General features: G+C 57.1%; 1 protein-coding gene across 2 annotated transcripts in view; it reads left to right on the top strand.

The window, feature by feature from the left end:
- COL11A2 (collagen type XI alpha 2 chain) overlaps nucleotides 1–23,243 on the top strand; it is a 29,651-nt gene that overhangs the window by 5,036 nt on the left and 1,372 nt on the right. Inside the window, exons 5-65 of one of the 2 annotated variants that reach the window (XM_004424287.3) lie at nucleotides 559–750; nucleotides 1,625–1,702; nucleotides 2,350–2,412; nucleotides 3,325–3,504; nucleotides 5,664–5,723; nucleotides 5,823–5,864; nucleotides 6,097–6,159; nucleotides 6,493–6,567; nucleotides 7,051–7,137; nucleotides 7,399–7,455; nucleotides 7,619–7,672; nucleotides 7,760–7,813; nucleotides 7,914–7,967; nucleotides 8,152–8,205; nucleotides 8,409–8,462; nucleotides 8,545–8,589; nucleotides 8,709–8,762; nucleotides 9,223–9,267; nucleotides 9,468–9,521; nucleotides 9,719–9,763; nucleotides 9,903–9,956; nucleotides 10,199–10,243; nucleotides 10,454–10,507; nucleotides 10,637–10,681; nucleotides 10,893–10,946; nucleotides 11,279–11,386; nucleotides 12,383–12,436; nucleotides 12,734–12,787; nucleotides 12,884–12,928; nucleotides 13,015–13,068; nucleotides 13,194–13,238; nucleotides 13,381–13,434; nucleotides 13,530–13,583; nucleotides 13,795–13,848; nucleotides 14,264–14,371; nucleotides 14,520–14,609; nucleotides 14,799–14,852; nucleotides 15,081–15,188; nucleotides 15,322–15,429; nucleotides 15,576–15,629; nucleotides 15,958–16,011; nucleotides 16,203–16,310; nucleotides 16,518–16,571; nucleotides 16,840–16,893; nucleotides 17,112–17,165; nucleotides 17,315–17,368; nucleotides 17,686–17,793; nucleotides 18,189–18,242; nucleotides 18,431–18,484; nucleotides 18,621–18,674; nucleotides 19,211–19,264; nucleotides 19,531–19,638; nucleotides 19,747–19,800; nucleotides 19,958–20,011; nucleotides 20,289–20,396; nucleotides 20,528–20,581; nucleotides 20,895–20,930; nucleotides 21,125–21,178; nucleotides 21,294–21,561; nucleotides 22,154–22,266; nucleotides 22,652–22,858. In XM_004424287.3, the coding sequence (XP_004424344.1) occupies nucleotides 559–750; nucleotides 1,625–1,702; nucleotides 2,350–2,412; nucleotides 3,325–3,504; nucleotides 5,664–5,723; nucleotides 5,823–5,864; nucleotides 6,097–6,159; nucleotides 6,493–6,567; nucleotides 7,051–7,137; nucleotides 7,399–7,455; nucleotides 7,619–7,672; nucleotides 7,760–7,813; nucleotides 7,914–7,967; nucleotides 8,152–8,205; nucleotides 8,409–8,462; nucleotides 8,545–8,589; nucleotides 8,709–8,762; nucleotides 9,223–9,267; nucleotides 9,468–9,521; nucleotides 9,719–9,763; nucleotides 9,903–9,956; nucleotides 10,199–10,243; nucleotides 10,454–10,507; nucleotides 10,637–10,681; nucleotides 10,893–10,946; nucleotides 11,279–11,386; nucleotides 12,383–12,436; nucleotides 12,734–12,787; nucleotides 12,884–12,928; nucleotides 13,015–13,068; nucleotides 13,194–13,238; nucleotides 13,381–13,434; nucleotides 13,530–13,583; nucleotides 13,795–13,848; nucleotides 14,264–14,371; nucleotides 14,520–14,609; nucleotides 14,799–14,852; nucleotides 15,081–15,188; nucleotides 15,322–15,429; nucleotides 15,576–15,629; nucleotides 15,958–16,011; nucleotides 16,203–16,310; nucleotides 16,518–16,571; nucleotides 16,840–16,893; nucleotides 17,112–17,165; nucleotides 17,315–17,368; nucleotides 17,686–17,793; nucleotides 18,189–18,242; nucleotides 18,431–18,484; nucleotides 18,621–18,674; nucleotides 19,211–19,264; nucleotides 19,531–19,638; nucleotides 19,747–19,800; nucleotides 19,958–20,011; nucleotides 20,289–20,396; nucleotides 20,528–20,581; nucleotides 20,895–20,930; nucleotides 21,125–21,178; nucleotides 21,294–21,561; nucleotides 22,154–22,266; nucleotides 22,652–22,858 (4,464 nt within the window). The remainder of the gene's footprint in view (nucleotides 1–558; nucleotides 751–1,624; nucleotides 1,703–2,349; nucleotides 2,413–3,324; nucleotides 3,505–5,663; nucleotides 5,724–5,822; nucleotides 5,865–6,096; nucleotides 6,160–6,492; nucleotides 6,568–7,050; nucleotides 7,138–7,398; nucleotides 7,456–7,618; nucleotides 7,673–7,759; nucleotides 7,814–7,913; nucleotides 7,968–8,151; nucleotides 8,206–8,408; nucleotides 8,463–8,544; nucleotides 8,590–8,708; nucleotides 8,763–9,222; nucleotides 9,268–9,467; nucleotides 9,522–9,718; nucleotides 9,764–9,902; nucleotides 9,957–10,198; nucleotides 10,244–10,453; nucleotides 10,508–10,636; nucleotides 10,682–10,892; nucleotides 10,947–11,278; nucleotides 11,387–12,382; nucleotides 12,437–12,733; nucleotides 12,788–12,883; nucleotides 12,929–13,014; nucleotides 13,069–13,193; nucleotides 13,239–13,380; nucleotides 13,435–13,529; nucleotides 13,584–13,794; nucleotides 13,849–14,263; nucleotides 14,372–14,519; nucleotides 14,610–14,798; nucleotides 14,853–15,080; nucleotides 15,189–15,321; nucleotides 15,430–15,575; nucleotides 15,630–15,957; nucleotides 16,012–16,202; nucleotides 16,311–16,517; nucleotides 16,572–16,839; nucleotides 16,894–17,111; nucleotides 17,166–17,314; nucleotides 17,369–17,685; nucleotides 17,794–18,188; nucleotides 18,243–18,430; nucleotides 18,485–18,620; nucleotides 18,675–19,210; nucleotides 19,265–19,530; nucleotides 19,639–19,746; nucleotides 19,801–19,957; nucleotides 20,012–20,288; nucleotides 20,397–20,527; nucleotides 20,582–20,894; nucleotides 20,931–21,124; nucleotides 21,179–21,293; nucleotides 21,562–22,153; nucleotides 22,267–22,651; nucleotides 22,859–23,243) is intronic. The other variant, XM_014782843.2, reaches the window with a different exon arrangement.

The raw sequence follows: 23,243 nt of genomic DNA, 5'->3' as shown, positions 1-23,243 counted from the left end.
GGGTGGGCTAAGCATCATGTGTGGGCACAAATAAATGCCATTGGAATTCAGAAGTGCTCCCTCTTTTCTAGAGGTCCCAAGAATTCTCATCATCACTGCCATTGGAAGGTCAAAGCAACTAAGGCTGGGCCACTGTCTCCAGAAGCCCCTGTAAAAATGCTCCTATGTCACCACAGGGGCCGGGGGTAGGCAAAGAATGTTGAATTTAGAGTTGGAAGGCTTGAATTCTAGTCCTGATTCTACCACTGCGAGTGACCTTGGGCCAGTCATTGACTCTTTGAGCTTTTCTGAATGGAATGTATCTGAAAAACGGGCATAATGACCGTTGTTCTACTGAGTTTCCCAGTTGTTGTGAAGGTCCAATGGAATTAGGAATGAGAGAGTCCTTTGAAAACTGAAAAGGGCTGTGCACATGGGAGGGCTGATAAAGACCTTCTCCCATCCTATGGTTTTACCTGGGATTGGCCTCCTACTCTTTGTCCCAGACTATACCCTTTGTCTCTCTCTGAAGCCCTCTCTGCCTCCCTCCATTGGTGTTTCTTCCTCATGTCTTTGCAGGGTGATGTCCAGGAGCTTGTCATTGTTCCAGGGGTACAAGCTGCCTATGAATCCTGTGAACAAAAGGAGCTGGAGTGTGAGGGGGGTTGGAGGGAGAGGCCTCAGAAACAACAGTCTCACAGAACCCAGAGGTCCCCAAAGCAGCAACCATCAAGACTTCATAGGCCACAAAACCAGGAACCCCAGCGACAGGTGAGGGAGCTGGGTGAACCCCAAACCACAGCACACCCCAGGGAGGGAAGACACCTAGACATCTCCCCAGGGGAATTCCCCCAGTGTTCCAGAGCTCCCTGTGCTATTTTGGGCCCCTGTTCCTCCTCCCTAGTGTCCCTCCCCAACCATACCTCCCTATTCCCATCACTCCCTCCTCCCAGTCCTCATTCATCAACCTTTTTATTTTCATTTAAAAATAAAAAGAGTCATTATGAAGAATTCATGGCTGGGAGCTGTGTCCCCTCCTTGTGTCTCCTTCTCTGCCAGTCTTCCTGGAACTGTGTCTTTGGGTTTCCCGTCCCTTCCTTGAATTAAGAGATTGGGAGAGAGTGGGGAGCCCAGGGTGGGAGGGGGGAGGATGAGAGAGCAGAGTAGGGGAGAGACAGAAACAGGGAGAAAGAAGTTGAAATGGTAAGACCTAGCTGAGAAATGGGGAAAGAGTAGGAGACAGAGGGAATCCCAAAGGAGTGGTGGGTCTGTGGAAGTGTAGGGGCAGGGTCTCTGGCCTCCTGCATGCGGACGTGCAGGATAAGGAGCTGTAGTGGGGGAAAGGGAAGGGACACTCTGGATTGGGCGGAGTCTGATTGTTATGGTGACAGATATGATCTGGGGTTGGTGGTCTGAAGGTTGGGGGGGGTCAATCTCTTAATCATGTCTGCTTCTGTCCCACATGCGGGACCCATCCCCCCTTTCCCCCTCTCCCCATCTCTCTCCTTTCATCCCCAACTCTCTATTTCCCAACTCCACACCTACCCTGTTTCCCAACTCCCACACCATCTCCCCCCCTCCCTCCCCCACTCCACCCTCTCCATCCCCCTCCTCCCTGTTCTCCCTGCCCCATCCCCAACCCCAGCCCACTGAGTCTCTCTACTATGACTACGAGCCCCCCTATTACGATGTGATGACTGCGGGGACGACCCCTGATTATCAGGTAAATTTGAGGGACCCCTTCCTTTCTCCTGTTCCTCCCACCAGCCCTTGCAAACATCTCCTATGACACCTTCCTCCCCTTCCTACCTGTAGGGAGAGACACCTTATATTTAGATTATGGGAGTTTCCTCACTGCACCCTCCCATGTCTCTCTGCTGCAGCGGCCTCCGAGCCCCAGACACAGGCCTCCCCCTTCCCCCAGGGGGCGTCGGACCCCTCCCCGAAAGCCTACCCCACTTGCCAAGAGGTCAGCGGCCCGGCAGGCATCCCCCTCACCAGGCCAGAGGCCCTCTCGAATTGGAGGTTCTGGCCCAGCACGGGGCCAGCCTCCCCCCTCCCGACGCCCAGCTCGGCAGGCAGCTCCCCTCACTGCCCGGGCCCCCCCCAGGACCAGAGGCAGCGGTTACCGACAGGTAGAGCTGGGGCATCCAGATCTCTGCCCCCACACATCTATGACTTCGGAGATTCACTCTCCCCACCGTCCCCTGCTCCAAAGGGGCTGCAAGATCTGAGATTTCCCCCACCCCCCCAGCACAGACAGACACGGCCCTCAGGGGGCACAAGGTGCTGCTTTGCCTGCCTTCCCGCTAACCTCTCTCCTTCCTTCTCACCCCACGCTGCTCTTCTCCCCCTTCCCCTTGGGGTTAGGACCCCACCCCAGGTGAAGAGGAAGGAATCCTGGAGTCAAGCCCCTTGCCACCCCTTGAAGAGGTAACTCCATCCCCCACCCTCACCCCAGCTGGGGGCAGTGGGCACCTGTGACCCATTCTCCTGGCCCCCTGTCGTCTTGATGAATCAGCCCCTCCTCGGGCCGGAGGGCTCTTTGTTGTATCCATTTATGGCCTCTGTCTTCTGGCCACTCCAGATCTATCGGTCTGCTTGTCTCTCTCACTATAGCCATTTTTCTTCAGTGTCTATGTCTCTTTCCATTATTCTTTGATTCTGGAGTAACCTCTTCCCCATGTTGGTGTCAAATGGTTTTACTTTTTTTTTTTTTTTAATTTTATTTATTTATTTATTTATTTTTCCCCAAAGCCCCAGTAGATAGTTGTATGTCAGAGTTGCACATCCTTCTAGTTGCTGTATGTGGGACACGGCCTCAGCATGGCTGGAGAAGCGGTGCATCGGTGCGCGCCCAGGATCCAAACCCGGGCCGCCAGCAGCGGAGCGCGCGCACTTAACCACTAAGCCACGGGGCCGGCCCAAATGGTTTTACTTTCTATGTCACATTTCTGTTCTCAGGAGCCACTTTCTGTCCAATGCTGTCACTTTTTCTCTTCTCCCAGTCTTTCCATCCATTTCTTTGGTCATTCCCTGGGCTCCTTTGTCTATCATTATGTCCTTGGATCATCCACTCTGTCCAGCCCTCCGGCCACCCTTCTTGTTATCCACTGTTTCTTCCCACCAGGCCCATTTTCTGGACATCCCTCCTCATTTGGGGCCTTTGATGGCCATCTCCTTTCTATACAACTGCTCCCCTCGCTCTTCTTGGGAGAAAAACTCCAGTCCTGATTACCCTCAGAATCCTTTGGGCTAGAAGTTGTCACACCCTGGGGTCCAGGGAACACCTCCTGTCAGCCCTAATGCCCCCATCTACCCCTCTCCCTCCCCATCCCCGGGAAGGAGCAGACAGATCTCCAGATCCCCTCCACAGCCGACAGGTTCCTGACAGAGGAATATGGGGAGGGTGGCACAGAGCCCCCAGCAGGGCACTACGATTACACCTATGGCTATGGGGACGATTATCGTGAGGAGACGGAGCTTGGCCCTGCCCTCTCTGCGGAGACAGCACACTCAGGAGCCGTAAGTGAAAGGAGCTCCTCTTCCATTCTTGACTTCCAGTGGGAGCTACAACAATCGCTTCCTGTTGTTTTTGATTATTGTCTGTTGGCTGTGAGCTACTTCCCAATGGTGGTTTGCCATTTTCTGTTCACATAAGATGTGTATGTTGCTTGAAAAGATTATTTCCTGCCTTCCTTTGCCAAATCTCTTACCCTGTGACTCGTTATGGATCCTTCTGCCTAGGGTAATTGTAATCTGTTTTTTTTTATCCTATGGTTACTTCCTGTCTTTCTTGGCCATTTCCTGTCTCAATCAAGCTAGATTTAATAAAGCTTTTGGTCAATAAGCCCCTACCCTGTGTCCATTTTCAGTCTGTCTTCATCATTTCTTCTTTGTCAAAACAATTTCTTATCTCTGTTGCTGCCAAATGATCTAATGTCCTATGTCACATTTTCTAACCTATGGGCCACTTCCTATCTGTCCCTTCCTGTCTTCTCCAGCCATGGCATCCATCTTGGTGACTGTGTCAGATTGGACTGAAAGGGACTTATTATTTGTGTTTTGGCTCTAGTCTTTCATGCTGTCTTGTGATAATTTCCTTTGATAATAAGCCTTTTCCTGTGTGTCGCAGGTCATCCAAATCATAACGTTTCCATTGTGGGCCTAGATGTTTATCATGGCCACTTCCTGTGTACTAGCCTTGATGTTTGTGTTTTCTGGAAGAATTGCCTTTCATTGTCATAATCTCCTTTCCAGGGAGTCACTTTCTGTCTGTTTTGTGAATTTCTTCTCTCTCTTGGTCATGGTAGCCATGTTGTTGTTGAAGGTCCACTTCCTGGATCCTCTTTCCTTGGCTGCTTCCTGTCTGTCCAACCACTTCCTGTTTGTCCAGTTCATTTTCTAGCCATCTTGGCCGTGTTTAATTTTTCTTGGCCTTGGTATCATTCTTGCTTCCAAGTGTTTGTTCCTTTGTTCTGTCTCCCTTAATAGTCTCCCATGTCTTCAACCACTCCCCGTCAGCTGGGATATTTCCTGTCTACTCCATTTCATCTTTTGCCTACCTTGCAGTTGGAGCTGTCTCCTCTACTCTCCTGCCTCATCCCACATCTCTCTTCTCTAATATTGCCATGCTTGACCCTCTGCTGCCTTTCCCTTAAGCTGCTTTCTGGAAATTTGGGGTTGATCTGGAATATGGGAGAATTTGGAAATTGATCATTACTGTTTGGTCAGGATGGTGGTGGAGGGGGCATTCAGAGGATCTTTGTTGAGAGAGTTGGGGGTGATGGTGAATGTCCTCCATTCTCCCTGTCCTTATCTTGGTTCTGGCCCTAGAGTTGGGGGTAGGCATCTGAGTGGAAGTGTGGAAGAGAGGGAACTGGTGGGCTTGGAGTATAAATGAGGGCCAGAGGGAGGGTGTAGCATCCTTGCTGGGAGAGGAAGTAGGAGAACTTGTGGGGGTTTGCTCTGGGGCTTGAGTAGCTGAGCTCAAGAGCTGTAGTTTTCCAAAAACCAGTTATGAGATCTGAGTTTGGGATATCAGTGGGGACTACCCTCTAAATCTACTTAAAGTGGGGATGTTTAATCTCTGGGGAGTTTTTAACTTGTGAATCCCTTGAAATTCTAAGTAAAATTCTGTGCATAAGCGCTTATACTTTTCCTTTTCTTGAGAAAGACTCCATAGATTACATCAGATTCTCATATGGATCCATGCCCTCCCCACAAACCAAATAAAAATCTATCCACAATTTTAGAGTCTTATTTGGTGGGTTGGGGTAAGGGTAAGGAAGTTGAAGATTTCTTAAGGTTCTAAGGTTCTCTAGGGTCAGAGGAAGTTTGAAGGATAGGTTGGGGTCCTCCAGAAGATGGTTTGGGAAGGTTAAGGGGTTTGGAATCCCAGAAAGGGTGCAGGGACCTTCCTGAAGGAGGTTCTCAGGGAGATGAGGAGGTTGTGTTTGCTGAAGTGGGCCTGGAAAGTGGGAGGGTGGGGAGCCCTGAGGTCTCCTTGGCAGGCCTGGGAGATCTCTGAAGAGGGAGTCTTGGGGGAGGGCTGGGGGATTTGGTGATAGGGTCAGAAAAGTCTCCAGAGGACCTGAGAATGAAGGTGGGAGTTGGGATGGGGCAGTCTTGGTGTTCTGGCTGCTCACGGGCCCCACTGGGGGTTACATGTGTGTCTCCCTCAGACTGCCCGTGGACCCCGGGGGCTGAAGGGAGAGAAAGGGGAGCCCGCAGTGCTGGAACCTGTAAGTCACACTGGTCACTAGGCTGAGGGTGGTGGGAAGAAGGGAAGAAGCAGAGGTGCTAGCCCTGTAGTCTCTGACTTTTAACCTTTGACTCCATAGGGTATGCTAGTGGAGGGGCCCCCTGGCCCAGAAGGCCCTGCGGTGAGTTCTAGCTGTGACCCATTAGCCTCCATTCTTTTCTCAGAGACCTTTCCTACACACTCATCTGTGCTTTCACCACATGTGCCCGGGCCTCCTTCTCAGAACTCAGGAGCATTCTTCCAATCAAAGCTTCCCAGATCCCCAGATCTCTTCTGTAGAGACCACCCCTCAGCCACAGACCCCTCTTCTATCTGAGCACCCAAACCTGACTCCCTCTTCTTTTGTTCTTCAGGGATTGACTGGTCCACCTGGCATCCAGGGCAACCCAGGCCCAGTTGGAGACCCTGGCGAGAGGGTATGGGAATGTCCTGTGGGGGGGGGGGCGCTGCAGAGGAGCCACTAGTTCCCACTGGGGGTATCGTGCTCAGTAATTTCTCATTAGCTGACTGATTAATGAATAAGGGGCTGTTGTGCTCCCCAGAACCCAGACAGGAGGGCAAACTCTGGTTAGGGAACGGAGGAGTCTGGTGTCTCACCCTTATTCTCCATGGAGGTAGGGGATGGGGTGGTTCAGGAAAGATCTAGGGAAGTCTACATTTATTCTGTTGAGGAGGGTTTCAAAATGATGCCAGGACCCTAACATCCCCCTATCTGTCACCCTATCCTTCTCATTCTCTTCTTACTCTAGGGCCCCCCTGGCCGAGCAGGGCTCCCTGGATCGGATGGGGCCCCTGGCCCTCCTGGCACATCCCTCATGCTCCCAGTGAGTTGTCTTCTGGGCTTTGGAATGGGCTGATGGGAGGGCAGGGGAATTGTGTTGTGTCACCAAGAACCAGAAGGTCAGGAAAGCTAAGGAGGTCTCTAAATAGCATCAACCCAAAGAGATTGATCTTTGGGGTGGAGGACTAGGGCCTCGTTAGATGACCTAGAACCAAACATGGATCTTCTAGAACCAGGCAAAAAGCCTGTATTTCAGGGGGTCTAGAGCCAAAGGAGAATCTTTTGGGAGGAAGAGGCTAGAGAGGTGGGGAGGAGGACAGGAATTGAATTTCTGAAAACCTCTTAAGTGATCATCTGAAAACTTCTCATGGGAGACACTGGAGGAGGGCAGGGGGGTGGGTGGGTGGGGGTGGGGTGTGTCCCAGAACTTGGGAGATGGGGCAGAAATGCTGGATGAACCCTCTGGCTGGGAGGGTCACATGAATTTCCTGGAAGAGAACCTGGGCCTTCTCTCCTTGCCCCTCAGTTCCGGTTTGGCAGTGGTGGGGGTGACAAGGGCCCTGTGGTGGCGGCCCAGGAGGCTCAGGCCCAGGCGATTCTGCAGCAGGCACGGGTGAGTAGGGCTGGAGGGGATCTCGGTAGAGGGAGGGGTATGGTGGGAAAGGAAGACTCTAGGAGGGGTTGGAAGGGCAGGTTGGAGTGAATGTAGGGCAGGGGACGTCTGGATTGGTTTGGGGCTCAGAGGGAGGTTGGGGAGAACATAGGGCAGTGGAATGAGGATTAGGGGTGGAAGGGCGAATTTGGAGGGTGTCCTGGGGTTGGGTGTTCTCCTGCTGCCTCTTCCTCAGCTCTGCTGTTGCCCCTGCTTCCCTAGCTGGCGCTCCGTGGACCCCCTGGTCCCATGGGATATACAGGCCGCCCAGGACCCTTGGTGAGTGAGTGGGGTGTTGGGGTAGGGGATCCTTTATTTGTGTGTGGGGGTATGGATAGTTCTGTAAAGGGACCAATTTGAAAGTTACTTCACTTCTTTTAGGGAGGGCTTTGAGGTCACTGTGGGTGTGTCCTTCAACATAGCCACCCTCTCTTTCTTACAGGGACAACCTGGGAGCCCTGGTCTGAAAGGAGAATCTGGAGACTTAGGACCTCAGGTGATACTCCCACCCATCTGATCCCCAGCCCAGTGTCTCCCCCTCTGTCTATGCCCATTAACCCCACCCCTGCCTCTCCCTCACCAGGGCCCGAGAGGACCTCAGGGCCTCACAGGTCCTCCCGGCAAGGCTGGGCGAAGGGTGAGTGACTAGGGGGTAGGGTGGGTGTGGGTGGGAGACGAGGCATGGAGCGTGGAGGACTGTGCCGCCGCTTGCTCTGACACTTCCCTTGCACCTCCAGGGCCGAGCGGGTGCGGATGGCGCCCGAGGGATGCCTGGAGAACCTGGAGTGAAGGTAACGGGCTGGGGCCCCACTCTGATGCCTGTAGCTCCCAGCTCCACCTGGGCTCATTCATTCTCTGGGGGTGACCAAGTTCCCCAGTTTCCCCCATGAAGCAGCCCCTCTTCACAGGACACAGTAGGGAGGGGTGGGTGGGAAAAGGGCCAGGACCTCATTTGGGTGCCTCTTTCCCCCCTAGGGTGACCGAGGTTTTGATGGACTCCCAGGGCTACCTGGAGAGAAGGGACACAGGGTGAGTATATTGGGGGGTAGGGTATTTGGTGAGGGATAGGTCTTCTGTGGAGGGGAGGGAGGTAGGGATCTCAAGGCAAGGGAAGGAGGCTGAGGGTCCCAGCAGGGGCTCAAGGGATGAAATTGGTTGGTTAATTGAAGAGGGTCAGTGTCTGCCCGTATTGGGGGCTCTGAGGCCCCTCTCACTGTTTGCCCATTTTCCAGGGTGATACTGGTGCCCAGGGTCTTCCGGGGCCCCCTGGTGAGGATGGAGAGCGTGTAAGTGTTGTGGCCAGGGCAGGGGCTCAGTATGGGAGAGGTGTGGAAGACGAGGCTGCTTCACCTTGTCTTCCTCCTCCAGGGAGACGATGGGGAGATTGGGCCTCGGGGGCTGCCTGGAGAGTCGGTGAGTGTCCACCGGGTTAACGAGGGGGGCTCTGGGGATGCCGGAGGAGGGACACTGGCACGAAAGAGACACATTTTCTCTCACCCTTGCTGCTAAATCTTCCCCTCACCTGAATGCAGGGACCTCGAGGTCTTCTTGGCCCCAAAGGCCCACCTGGTATTCCTGGACCCCCGGTAAGTGACTTCTGACCCTGACCTTACCCCTGCCCTCTCCAACTCTCTACCCTTCCTAACTGCCTCCCTCCTCCCCTACTTTCAGTTCTCCCCTCCCTGGCCCCCATGTTACCCCCCTTTAGCCTTCACCTCCAGGTGCCCTTGCAGGGCCATATGGTGCAGTGCACCAAAGGCTCTGAGCACAGCCGAAAAAAACAAAAACAAAAACAAAAACAAAAACAAAAAACATCCTCAAGAAAAACAAAACAAAAACCCACAAACCCACAGACCCACAGACCCACGCCCTGCAGATCTGGGCCAGCTATGCTTGTTTAGGTTTGGGATGAACTGGAGGTCTGACTCATGTGCGTCTGCCCTGTCCTGTCCCACCCTCTGGAATGGCGGGGTCTCTCAGAAACCACAGGTCCCTCCAGGGCCCCAGTCCCCCTTCCAGCCTGCTCACGCTCCTCTCATCTTTCAGGGAGTCCGAGGCATGGATGGTCCCCATGGTCCCAAAGGGAGCTTGGTGAGTGATGGGCATGGAGACCCTACCCGATCTTTAGCCCCCGAGGTCCCTGCCAGGGTCCTGTTCCCTTTGGCACCCCTTTGGCCCCTGCCAGCTTCTGGTTCCTGCCCTCTTGGCTGTCCCTTCTGGAACTCAGCTCTCCACCCTGTTTGTTACCATCTCTCATCTCCTTCTGACTCATGTCTGGTGCCTGTTTCTAGGGACCCCAGGGAGAGCCAGGACCTCCTGGACAACAGGGCACTCCTGGGACCCAGGTGAGTGGTCCTGTCTACCCCCTCCCCAACTTTAGTGACTTCCCCTGGGCTTGCACAGTGGGTCAGACCCTGGATGGGGATAGGAAATTAAGGGTTTCAAACCTTTACTGCTCATGCTCTGAATGGGGGATGCTTGTTGGAGAGGAGAGTGGCCCACGCCTGTGGGGCCCCTGTGACTTCTCTCTCCTTGTGTGTAGGGCCTCCCCGGGCCCCAGGGTGCCATTGGCCCTCATGGAGAGAAGGTAAGTGACTAAGTGATCTGGGGGACAGGGAATGTGCCAAGGGGTGGGTGTAGAGAAGGCCCTAAATGTCTGACTGGGACTTTAGCCGTGTTCAGACCTGACCCCTCTGGTGACCCTGAACCTCCTCGTCTGCCTGCAGGGTCCTCAAGGGAAACCAGGGCTCCCTGGCATGCCTGGCTCAGATGGACCCCCGGTGAGTGGCCTCCCACCTCTTAATCCAAATTCACCTTGACCCTACCCCCAGTGAGTGACCTCCAAGCGCTGTCAATGACTATCCAAACCGTGTGTCCCTTGCACAGGGAGGTCACTGGTGGTCCTGCCCATGGTCAGTCAGCTTCATTATGTCACAGGGAGAATTTGGGTTGAAGAAGCCTAGGGAGGGGTGCAGGGAAGGTGACAGGGGCCAGTGGTGACATTCTCCTTCACCTACCCCAGGGTCACCCCGGGAAGGAAGGTCCCCCTGGCACCAAAGGAAACCAGGTGAGATCTTCTATGCCTCCTTTCACCCCCTGAAGGAGTCGCAGCCAGACCCTGGGGCCTCAAAGCCCTTGGGATTTCCTTGTCTTCTTAGTCCCATGCCCTGTAACCCTGTCCCCACTCCAGGGTTGTCACTTCCATTTCTCCCACTTCTGAGGCCCCCACAGCGACACCCTGAGACCCCTTTATAGATGCCTCTCTTTCTTTTTCCAGGGTCCATCGGGACCTCAGGGTCCTCTAGGATACCCAGGACCTCGAGGTGTCAAGGTAACAGACCACCAGGCTGGGAGATAAAGGACTGTGGTCTGGGGAGCCGGCTGCTGTCTTAGGAGCTCGTCCTTCCAACCCAACCTCCATCCCTCATCTCTCTGTCTCTGTGTCCCCCTCTAATTCTAGGGTGTGGATGGAATTCGGGGTCTGAAGGGTCATAAGGGTGAAAAGGTGAGCAATGTGCCCCCAACTTCCCAGCACTCCATGCTGCCCCACACCAACCCGTCCGCCCATCTCTTTTCCGCACTTCCTTCCTGCCAGCCTGCCCCACGCTGCCCTCCAGCTCCTGAAATCCACCCTTCCACCCATGTTCTCTGAAATCTGCCATTCTAAACCCCCACGCTCCACCATCTATGGTGTCCTCTCACCCCATCTTTCTCAGGGCGAGGATGGCTTTCCTGGGTTCAAAGGTGACGTGGGCGTGAAAGGCGACAGGGTGAGTAGAAACCCCCACACTGGCCCCCAACTCTGAGTCCTAAGATCCTCCACTCTGGAGCCCCCAGTTACCAGCCTATTCCTTTGTACCCTGGACTCCCCATCTCCAGTGCTCTGTTCCCTTTAGAGCCTGATCCCAGCAGGATGACAACCCCACAGTTTGTGTCCCACGAGCCCTCGAATCACAATGCTCTCCCTGCCCCTGTGAGGTTCCCTGTCTGCAATAGCTTCTGGGACCCCTCCCAACCCCATTCAGTGGGGTCCACCTCTTCTCTTGGGGCCCAGCCCCCACCCCCAGTCCCAGACATTCACCTCTCCAATCCTCTCACCCAGGGCGAGGTTGGCGTCCCTGGTTCCAGGGGAGAGGATGGTCCCGAGGGGCCGAAGGGACGCACTGGACCCACTGGAGACCCTGGGCCTCCTGGGCTCATGGGCGAGAAGGTGACGGGGGATGAGGGATCTGTGCTTGCATGCTCTAGGCACGTGGAGGGGAGGAGGGCCTGGGCCCTGGGATCAGGGTGGTGTGGGGTGCCGACAGCTGGAGTCCGCGAGTCAATTGAAGATGACCATGCATTAATTATGCCCCTCTCTTTATATGGAACTTCCTGGACACTGATGGGTTGAGGAGGCATGTATAAGAAGGCAAAGTCCCTGTCATGAAGAGTTTACATAGCATAGAGGTGGGGACAAGGCATTGAGGCCATCATAGGATAACTGTAGGGGCAAGGCAGGGTGAAAATGTGTCTGGACTCAGAGCAGCAGGAGTTCCGAGAAGGGAGAGAGTCAAGGAGGAGGTGAGTGCTAACTCACCGGGTGCTCACCGCGAGCAGGCACTGTGCTAACTTGTCCTGTCCGTCCTGGGGGCAGGCACTATTACAGTCCTCTTTTGCAGAGGTTTTGCAGAGGCACCAGGAGGTTAAGATGCTTGTCATCACACAGCCAGTGAGGGGCAGAGCCAGGATTTGAGCCCAGGCAGTCAGGCTGCAGAATCCCTGCTCCCAACCTCGCTCCACAGCTGCCTCAGGGGTGCATGCATGGGGTGGTGCAGAGCACGAGCAGAGGGGCAGAGGCCGTCCCGAGCATGGTGTGTGGAGGCCTGCAAGGGGACTGGTCTTGGTGGAGCAGGAGCCTGTGCTAGGTGGACATGTAGGCAGGGCTAGATCACAGCCCCGGAAGGACTTGACGGAGCTGCAGACTTCAGTCTCCAGACACGGGGGAGGCAAGATCCCAGCACTAGAGTCGGGGAAAATCCACTCTCAGGAAGGAGAGATTACAAAAGCCGGGCAGCCCATGGGGCGGGAGATGAGGGGCCAGGGGCTGGAGGTTTTGTGGGGAGCGTTGCTGGGTGGGGGCTCCCATCTCGGAGGGCTGGGGTCTCCAGGGATGGAGTGGTATCTGGGTTTCTCTTGCTCCTCATTGCTCCCTGTCCCTCCACAGGGCAAGCTGGGCGTTCCTGGTCTGCCTGGCTACCCCGGACGCCAGGGTCCCAAGGTGATGCTACATCCCACTTGTGCCCCTCCTCCTTTTCCCTTCCCTGACCCCTGATTCCAGGAAGTACAGACTGATAGCAGCAGGGGACCCTAGAGAGAATTTAGCCCATCCTCATTCTACAGATGCGGGAACAGAGGCCCAGAGAGCAGCAGGGGTTTGTCCAAGGCCACCTAGTTATTGGCAGAGCCCAGGTCTCCCAGACCACTGCGTCCGTCACCTCTCCTGACCCCACTGGGCTCTTTCTAAGGCCTTTCATTTCATGACTTCTTAATTTTTCTCCTTCTCCTTCCTCACCAGGGGTCCCTGGGATTTCCTGGTTTTCCTGGAGCCGGTGGAGAGAAGGGAGCCCGGGTAAGCTGGGAGGGAGGGAGAGGGTGTGGAGGGAGGAGTGGCTCCGTGGGGAGTCACGCTCTTGGTGATGTGTTGTCTCTGCTTCATTCCCACCAGGGCCTGTCGGGGAAATCAGGGCCTCGGGGAGAGCGGGGCCCCACGGTGAGTGCAGTGGGGAGAGACATGTGGCTTAAGATCCAAAGAGGTGTGTTTGGGTTTTTCTGACAACTCCTCTCCCCTCTCTCTAGGGTCCACGGGGTCAGCGGGGACCCCGAGGCGCCACTGGGAAGTCTGGAGCTAAGGTTAGTGGTCTTAGCGGGGCTCCATCCACCATCTGCCCCTTAGCCCGGCTCCCCCTCAGATCCTCTGACCTTGGAAATGGCTAGAACACAGTTGCTCTCACTCTCTGACTCTGTTTCCCCCCCAGGGAACATCAGGTGGTGATGGCCCCCATGGGCCCGCTGGAGAGAGGGTGAGTGTCGCCTGAGTCTCCCATTCCCAGTGTTCCCCAAGGAGCCCGAGTGGGGCCAGCTCCCTCTCACCCCAGGGAGGAAGCTGTGTCCCTGCCCAGCACCCCTCCCCATTCTCCTGACTCAACCCAGCTCTGTCTCTAGGGTCTCCCTGGGCCTCAGGGCCCCAATGGATTTCCTGGCCCCAAAGGACCTCCGGTAAGCTGACCTCTGACCCACCTTGGTTCTGTGAGTCCTTCTTCCCCATCCCCCTACCCAGCCTAGAGATCACCTGACCTCTGAACCCCTTCCAGGGTCCCCCTGGGAAGGACGGGCTGCCAGGACACCCAGGCCAGAGAGGAGAAGTGGTAAGTGATGCCCTGGCCCCCTCAGACCCTCAAACTCCAGAGCTGTCTGGAAGGCCCGCCGGGGAGGTTCTCCTGGAGGAGTGGAGAGCATCCTGCGGCTGCTCAGACCCACGGCCAAGGACCCTGTCTTCCTCCAGGAACCTGGGGATCCATGCCATGGTGTCCGTGCCTGACCGTGTTCTGACTGCTCTCTCCTCTCTTCCTCTCTCAGGGTTTCCAAGGGAAGACTGGCCCCCCTGGCCCCCCCGGGGTGGTGGGACCTCAGGTATGTCTGCCCCCTGGAGAGAGCGGACCCCCAGACCCTGGAGTTAGTCTGTCGATCCCTCTTCTCCCTTTTCCCAATCACATGCCCCTGCCCCTGTGTTGCCTGACCTCACCCCCGGGGGCTGGGGCAAGTGCTGGGGGGCTGGGATTTGGAGCAGGGATCCCAAACTTCAGTCTGTTCCTCATCTTCTCGCATCTTGGAGAAGAGGCACTTCTCCACTGGGGACACAATGTGGTGTAGTTACTCCACACTGGGGACTAAAAACCAGAGCAGTGGCCTCTGAGAGTCCTGGGGAATTTCCCAGTAGCTTTGGGGCAAAGAGAAAGGGGTTCTAGAGAGGTATTTTATGGTGGCCAAAGAGGGCAGACAGTGGGGCGAAGGGTCTGAGATTGGAGTCTCTCTGCCTCTTTCCCAGGGAGCAGCAGGAGAAACCGGGCCCATGGGGGAGAGAGGTCACCCAGGCCCCCCAGGACCCCCTGGAGAACAGGGACTGACTGGAACAGCTGGAAAGGAAGGAACAAAGGTCAGTAAGGGGCTGGGCAGAGGGAACTTGGGGGACCAGGGTTGGGGTGCTGAAGGGAACAAGTATTTGGGGATTTGAGGGGGGCTGGAGATCTCTCTGCCCCATTTGGGAACATGGCTATGGCTCATCACCTTTCCTTTCCTTTTAGGGTGACCCCGGTCCCCCTGGGGCCCCAGGGAAGGATGGTCCCGCTGGTCTGAGGGGCTTCCCAGGAGAGAGAGGCCTCCCGGGCACTGCTGTGAGTGTGACCCCAACCCGACTGCCTGTGACAAGTCACAGTGCATCCAGGCATCACTGCTACTTCCGTCTCTCTGAGTCTGTCTCCCCTCCCTGACCCGCATCCTTCCCTGCATGTCTCCTGGACCCCATTCCTGTGATGTCCCACCTTCCCACCTCGCGTCTGTTGCCCCAAATCTCTGTTTCATAGGGTGGACCCGGTTTGAAGGGAAATGAAGGTCCGGCTGGTCCCCCTGGCCCTGCAGTGAGTCTGGGGTCCCTGGGGGGCAGTGGGGAGGAACCAGGAAAGGGGTCGGTTAGGAAGGATGAAGAGTGGCATCTGGATCTAGGCGGGGCTGTGGAACTGGAGAGAAGGAGTCTAGGATCAGTCATAATGTATCTGATTTTGGGTTGGGAACCATGGTCAGGGGTCCTCTGGTGTGGGTGGGCTGTGGTCTTCTCCTTGGGGGTCTGACTCCATCTCCTGTCTCAGGGCTCCCCTGGGGAGCGAGGTGCAGCAGGACTGGGGGGACCCATTGGCCCCCCAGGGCGCCCAGGACCGCAGGGTCCCCCTGGAGCAGCAGGAGAGAAAGGTGTCCCGGTGAGTGTGGGGGCCCTCGGGAGAGACACTGGGGAGGGGTCTGTGAGCTGATGGGTTATGGAGGGTTCCCCATGGGGGTGTTTGAGGGTGAGCAGTGTCTCCAGGTCATGTCTCCTTTCTTCATTCCCCGCAGGGTGAGAAGGGCCCCATTGGTCCAACTGGCCGCGATGGGGTGCAGGGTCCTGTGGGGCTTCCTGGTCCTGCTGGGCCCCCGGGTGTGGCAGGAGAGGATGGCGACAAGGTGAGGGAGCCCACAGACCCGGACCCAATCTTTTTTCCAGATGAGGTCGTGGAAATGGAGATGGGCGTGGCCCTAGTCCCTGTCTTATTACTCTCCCCACTCTCCCATCTCCTCTCTCTAATATCTCATCTGCCTTCTCCTCCCAGGGTGAGGTGGGCGACCCTGGACAGAAGGGCACTAAAGGGAACAAGGGTGAACACGTAAGTGTCCATGACCTTTGACTTTTTTTTTTTTTTTTTAAAGATTTTATTTATTTTATTTTTTCCCCCCAAAGCCCCAGTGGGTAGTTGTATGTCGTAGCTGCACATCCTTCTAGTTGCTGTATGTGGGACTCGGCCTCAGGATGAACGGAGAAGTGGTGCCTCGATGCGCACCCGGGATCCGAACCCGGGCCACCAGCATCGCAGCGCGCGCACTTAACCACCAAGCCACAGGGCCGGCCCTATGACCTTTGACATTTGACCTTTAACCTCATCCCCACCTGGTCTCCCCCTGTCCTGGTATCTCTGACTCTGCTTTCTCCCCCAGGGCCCTCCTGGACCTCCTGGACCCATTGGTCCTGTGGGGCAGCCCGGAGCAGCGGTGAGTGACTGATGGCCCGTCTGCCCCGCCAGAGGCCCCGGCAGCCCCTAGTCTGCCCTCTGCCCGTGGTGTTGGGGGTGGGAGTGGGGGCCTCTGAGCCTGGTGCCCAGCTCCGTGTGGGGTTTGTGGATAGAGAACACCTGACCCATGACCATCTCTGTATCCTTGTCCCTGCCCTCCCCCGACCTCAGGGGGCAGATGGGGAGCCAGGAGCTCGGGGACCCCAGGGACACTTTGGAGCCAAAGGCGATGAAGGAACCAGAGGATTCAATGGGCCCCCAGGACCCATTGGCTTACAGGTGAGCTGCAGGGTGAAGACAGGGGCTGAGAGGTGGGGTCAGGATGGGGCTGCCCCAGCCCCCTGCCAGCCCCTTGTTGATGAGGACTGGGGAGATGGGGGCAGAGGACTGGGGTCAGGCATGTGGATCTGAGGGGGAGGGACCTGGGGGGCCCATCTGCCTGGGGAGGGTTGGTCACCTGGGTCTGTGCTGTGTATACCTGCACAGGGTTTGCCAGGCCCCTCAGGCGAGAAGGGAGAAACAGGAGATGTGGGCCCTCTGGTGAGTGTGACCCCAATGATGATGTGTGACTCCTACTGACCCAGCTCCACCTACTAGTCACCCTCCCTCCCCATCAAGCCCCCACCCCAACACCCCACTGCTCACCCCACTGCTCCCTGCGTGCTGCTCCCTGGCCTGGCTGCCCCTCCCCGCCCCGCCTCTGCCCAGGACCTCTGCCTGGCCCAGCCTTCTGCCATTCATGTGTGCGTCCATCCCTCTCTTTCTCCCACTTCCCTTCCCCATCTCTGGTGTATCTGTTTCTCCCCAGGGACCACCTGGCCCCCCAGGACCTCGAGGCCCAGCTGGACCCAATGGAGCTGATGTGAGTCCTCTCGGCCCCTTGTCCCTTCAGATCACTGTGGCCAGTCCTCTGCCTCCCTTTCCCTAGACTATCAACTCTAGTCTCCTCTCAGGTGCCACAGGCCCTGGGGAAGGCCTTCCACTCTCACTGCTATGACCTTGGGGCCCTCATCCAGGCTCTGCCCCTGGAACGGCACCTCCTCGCCCAAGCAATGATCCCTATTTCTGTTCCTCTTCCAGGGTCCACAAGGTCCCCCAGGAGGTGTTGGCAACCTGGGTCCCCCCGGAGAGAAGGTAACTGGGAAGGGGGTGAATGGACTGGTATTGGGCAATGAGGGGTGGACTTCTGCCAATTTTGGCTACGGGGGCAAAAGAGAATGAGGTGTGGAGAATATCAGGATTTTTGGAGGGGAAGGAGGTTTTTGACCCCAATCTCCTTGCAGGGGGAGCCAGGAGAGTCAGGATCTCCAGGGGTCCAGGGCGAGCCAGGTGTCAAGGTGAGTGACAGCTCTGAGGCCCTGCTCCCCAATCCCCTTCACTCCTCTCAGCCCCACCCACTTTTCCCATGACCTTGAGCTGGAACTCCTCTGTAGCCCAGAAATCTGTGCTCATGGCCGCTGTCTGCTAGGCCTGGTTCCGGGTCTGAGTGAGCCCTGCCACACTTTCTTTGAAGGGAAGAGGGGTGACTTTTTGTGTGTATCCCACTGTCACAGAGGGAACTCGGGGGAGGCTAAAGGTGTTTTGGAAGCAGAGGCTACATCCTTGATCTTCAAGACCCCTTTGGGACCATCTGTACCCTCTACTTGTCCTCCAGGGTCCACGTGGGGAGCGTGGAGAGAAAGGAGAGTCGGGGCAGCCAGGAGAGGCGGGACCACCAGGGCCTAAGGGCCCCACAGGCGATGATGGCCCCAAAGGGAACCCTGTGAGTTGGGGGTGGGGCTGAAAGGAGGGCCCTGTGAATGGGGGACCTGGGCATATGGGTGTTTGTGAGTGTGAAGACTTGGAGCGTGGGGAGCCCAAGAGTGGGAGACACCTGGGAGGAAGGCTCTGGGAATGGGGTCTCCTGGGAGGGATGTATGGCGTCTAGGATCCAGAGAGAGAAAATGAGAGCTGCCCTCTTGTTAATACCCTGAAAGCATTAGAAGGCATGCAGTACATGAGGGGTAAGAGGAGTCCAGAAGATCCTCTTCCCAGGGTGGTGCAGGTGGGCACTACGTGTAGAGAGGGAGAGTGTGGCATATGCCCATGGGGGTCTGTGTTGGCTCTGGGTGGGCTTAGGGGGCTGTGACCCTCATCTTTGGTCTCCCTCTGCATTAGGGTCCTGTTGGTTTTCCTGGTGACCCTGGCCCTCCTGGAGAAGGTGGCCCTCGGGTGAGTCCTACCCAGGGAGAGGAAAGGGCAGAGGGTGGGCTCATACAGAGGGCCTCTGTGTGGCTCAGGGGCTTGGGTGTGGGAAGCTGGGGGTATAGCACGGTGGGCAGGGGGATGGGAGGATCAGCAGTTTTGGGGGTGATGCCAGCCAGGTCAGGGGCCCCCTCTGACTTTGATTCATCCTGTAGGGCCAGGATGGTGCAAAGGGTGACCGCGGAGAGGACGGCGAGCCAGGACAGCCTGTGAGTGACCAGGGACCCCTCCCCCCACCACTGAGCCCAAGCCTTCAGACCTGTTTCCCCTCCTTTTTGCCCCACTCCTGAGGGGTCCCTTGGCTGGAGGCTAAACAGCCACCCACCCCTATTCTTCCCTCCATAGGGATCCCCTGGTCCCACTGGGGAGAACGGACCCCCTGGACCACTTGGAAAGCGGGTAAGCGAGGTGGACACCTGGGACCTGACGGGCAGTCCTTGGGCAGCGTGGTTGGAGGATGGGGCAATAGCAGGTGGGATGGGAGGGAGATGCCCGTGTCTGGGCTGTCCTTGGGTAGGGTGTGTATGTGTGTGAGCACATGTGTTTATAAGGGTGCTGTGTGTATGTGGGTATGTTTGTTCCTGGGTTTTGGTATGTAAGTTCTTGCCAGGGGTGGTGGTGTGTACTGACCAATCAGAATGGAGACTGGAGGAAGGGACTGGCTTTTCTGGAGGGCTCCTGCTGGGCCAGGGATTAACTCTTTAGTGGCTTTTCACCAAATGCACAGAACTACTCCATATTTTAACACTGGTACAGCTGTACCGGCTGTCTCTCACCATCTGTGAATCGGCCTTTGCAGTTGTGTCTGTGCATGCACAAGTGTGTGTATGTGTGTGTGCACACGTGTGCTGGCACCCAGGAGGACAGCAAGGGGAAAGAGCTGAGCCTGGGTACTCCCTACCTCATCCACTCTTCCTTCCTGTCTCCATCTGCAGGGTCCGGCTGGCACACCTGGTCCTGAGGGGCGACAAGGAGAGAAGGGAGCAAAGGTGAGGGAAAGGCTGCCTTGGATGCTGGCACATTCCCTCCATCTTCCTGCCGTTTTGTCCTCAGACTCCTGTCTCCAGATTCCTCCCATGTCCACCCTCCCACGTTGAGCCCCTTGTGGCCACGGGGTTCTCTACACTTGTTCCTGCCCCAGGGGCTCTGGGGTTTAGCCCCTCTTGTCTGCCTCACCTCAACCACCTTGGACCCCTGCCCCCACCCGCAGCCCCCTCCTCCACCCTTTAGGACCCATTCCTTGTGTGTGTTTCAGGGGGATCCTGGTGCTGTGGGCGCCCCCGGGAAGACAGGCCCTGTGGGTCCCGCAGGCCCAGCAGGAAAACCTGGTCCTGATGGTCTGAGGGGGCTGCCGGGCTCAGTGGTGAGTTATGGAGTGGAGAGAGGTGGCTGCGTTGGGAGGAGTGAGGGGCCATGGGAGGGGTATGGTGTGGGGACACTCCTGACCTCTGTCGTCCCTTCGAATTCGCAGGGCCAACAAGGCCGTCCTGGAGCCACAGGCCAGGCTGGGCCTCCAGGTCCTATGGTGAGTGACTATGGACTGGGTGGGGTGGGTTGGGGGTGGGATAGGGGCGCCCTGGGGCAGTGGCATCAAGCTGAAGTCCTGGAGGGGGTGGAAAGTGGTGGGGGGAGAGCTTGGTCCCACCTCTCCCTGGGAAGAGTGACTTCCTGTCTCCCCACAGGGACCCCCAGGGCTTCCTGGCCTCCGGGGTGATTCTGGAGCCAAGGGAGAGAAGGTGAGTGACAAACAAACACGTGGCCAGATGTCTCTCCTCTCACCCTCCCCCCCCTGAAACCTATGGGACCTGGAGTGCCCACCCCTCTGCTTCAGGCCTCCAGCACTGTCTTCGGGGGTGCTTACTCAGTGAGGGCCATTCACAGCCCCTGCTCTTTCCTCAGACCCTATGCCTGAGTCTCTCTCTTGTCCTCTGGGCTCTGATCCCCGTGGTTCTCCTTCTCCTGCATCCATGTGTCTCCTCTCTGCCTCCCACTGACACCTGTCCCCTTCTCCAGGGTCACCCAGGTCTCATTGGACTGATCGGGCCCCCTGGGGAGCAGGGAGAGAAGGGTGATCGGGGACTTCCTGGCCCTCAGGGCTCTGCTGGACAGAAGGGAGAGACGGTGAGTAGAGGGTGTGGTCCTGGAAGGTCTGGGGGGATGAGGGTGGGGATTGGTGTTAGGGGTGGGAGGAGCGGGGTGAGGGAGGGGGAGGGGAGGAGGACCCAGTTGAACCAGGCCCCTCCTGTTCCTAGGGTATCCCAGGAGCATCTGGCCCCATCGGTCCTGGAGGACCCCCCGGCCTCCCTGTGAGTACCCCATCTTTTCCTCCACTAAATCCCCTAAACCCCACAGCTCCCCCCTCCATAATATCCTAATGGCTTCCATGGCAACCGCCAGCCTAACCAGCATAGACTCCAGTGTCCCTATATGTCCTTACACTTGTGGTGTTTCTCCCCCATCCTTCCAGGGCCTCCCGAATGTCCCCACATTCTCTCATGCCTGCCCCTCCTGTGGTAACCCCACTGTCCTATGGGCTCATAACCTTGCCTCTCCATTCCTCCATGTCCCGCCCTTCCCCTGTGGTGACTGAACATCTCTTTCTTGTTCCTCATTTCACAGGGACCTGCTGGCCCCAAAGGAGCCAAAGGAGCCACAGTGAGTGACCCCCAGCCAGCTCTGACCTCTGACCCCTCCCCACAGCTGGACTTGACACTCTCTCTCCAGAGGCAACATGCTCCCCCCAGTGGAGCCCCTTAGTCCCAGCCAGGAGACTGATTTTACCCTTCCGTGACCTTGATCACATGCTTGACCTCTTGACCCCTCCATGACCTCATTTACTCCTTTGGCAGGGCCCAGCTGGACCCAAGGGAGAGAAGGGCATCCAGGGCCCTCCAGGACACCCGGTGAGTTATGTGTCAGGGCCTGCTTCTCTGACTGTCCCTCTCTGTCCTGGGGTTTCTCTGCTTCACCCTCATACTGACCTCGTCTCTCGCCCCCTCCACCTGTCCCTCCACCCAGGGCCCCCCGGGCGAGGTGATCCAGCCCCTGCCCATCCAGATGCCCAAGAAGACCCGGCGCTCAGTGGACGGCAGCCGCCTGATGCAGGAAGATGAGGCCATGCTGACGGAGGGGACCCCAGACAGTCCCGGGGGCCTGGAGGAGATCTTTGGCTCCCTGGACTCCCTGCGGGAGGAGATCGAGCAGATGAGGCGGCCGACGGGGACCCAGGACAGCCCCGCCCGCACCTGCCAGGACCTGAAGCTCTGCCACCCGGAGCTGCCTGATGGTCAGTGCTAGCCTTGGGGGACACAGAAGTATTAACAACAGCTTGGGCACGAACAGCAGGATGGATGTTGCGGGGTCTTGGGGAAGGTGCTGGGCTGGGGATAAGAGTTGAGGGACTTGGAACAGCAGCTCTTACCAACCACATCAGAAGTATTTCAATATTTAGCAACTGATATGGTCCTGCCAGTGTGACCAGCTCATTACCAGCCCCGTGTCTACAGGGACAGATAAACATGCACGTGTGCACTCACGTGCTTGCGTTTACACAGATGGACACGTGTGTGAACCTACAACCACGCACAGTACCGCTGTCAGGGTGTCAGTGCTCCTCCCTCCTCCAATCAGGAGCCCGGGGGTACTGCCAGGGGGAGGGGCATCAGAGCTGGGGTGGGGATGTAAGGTGATGAGGGAAGCTGAAGTGGGGTGGGCTTATTATGGGGCTCTGAGTGGGAGAACAAAGGCCTGGGAGACTGAGAGCATCGTGGGGAGGGCTGGGGGGCTGCAGCAGTGGGAAGGAAGTGGGAATGTGGGGCAAAGAGCATTTTGGGTCTGAGACCTCGGGGCCCTGACCTGCCCCCTCCCTCACCCAACAGGAGAGTACTGGGTCGACCCCAACCAGGGCTGTGCTCGGGATGCCTTCCGGGTTTTCTGCAACTTTACAGCAGGAGGGGAAACCTGTGTGACGCCCAGGGATGATGTCACACAGGTGAGAGCTGGCCCCTGACTGCCCTCTCCCCTGCCCCATAGTGTACCCCCCTCAGGGCCGAGTGGTTTCTGGGTTTATGTGACAAAGTCCTTGGCTGTGGCCCGTACAGAGCCTGCTGGCCCTTCTCCATTCCTTGCTCCTTCTTCCTTTCCTTCTCGCCAGTCCTCCGATGCTCACTTTGTCTCCTTCCTTTGGCAAACCAAGACAAAAGTTTGCCTTTCATTTACCCTCAGTCCCCTGGCTCCCATTCTGGCCCCTCAGTTCTTCCCCAGCCCTTTCCTCCCACCCATTCCCTGCTCATGACCCTGGCTCGGCTGCCCTGCTTCTGTAGATGCTTGGCAGGCCCGTCTCTGTCTGCCCCTGACCGCAGCCTCTCTCCTGCCAGTTCTCTTACGTGGACTCAGAAGGCTCCCCGGTAGGCGTGGTCCAGCTCACCTTCCTGCGGCTGCTCAGCGTCTCAGCCCACCAGAATGTCTCCTACCCATGCTCGGGGGCGGCCCACGATGGCCCCCTGAGGCTCCGGGGGGCCAATGAGGACGAGCTGAGCCCAGAGACCAGCCCCTATGTCAAGGAATTCAGAGATGGCTGTCAGGTGGGAACCAGGAAGAGCTGGGTAGGGGGCGGGTCCCAGACTCAGGCCGGAGGAAGGAGGTGGGAAGACCCTTCAGGCAGGGGCACCCAGGGAGAGCAGGAGTCGTCCAGCTTCCTGGTGTCAGATAAGCCTGAGGAGCTCGGATGGGGACAAGGAGGGTGGGAAGGATGGAAGGTGGGGGTCACCTGTGTGCACACACCAGCGTTACCCAGGTTGAGTCATGCGGGCTCGTACACACATTTACACGGGTTGCCTGTCATCACATAGGCACACCCATGAACATGGACACACATCCCTGCGGAGTCACACAGACTCCCACAACGACCACAGACAGATAATCTCAAAGACAGACCTGAAGCCACACAGATTGGTTCATGAGTACGCG

This window comes from Ceratotherium simum, chromosome 13, assembly GCF_057802395.1.
Source record: "Ceratotherium simum simum isolate JZ-2026a chromosome 13, ASM5780239v1, whole genome shotgun sequence".
Taxonomy (NCBI): Eukaryota; Metazoa; Chordata; class Mammalia; order Perissodactyla; family Rhinocerotidae; genus Ceratotherium; species Ceratotherium simum.
Note: the sequence above shows the minus strand (reverse complement) of the source record. Positions and strands in the feature narration are given on the sequence as shown.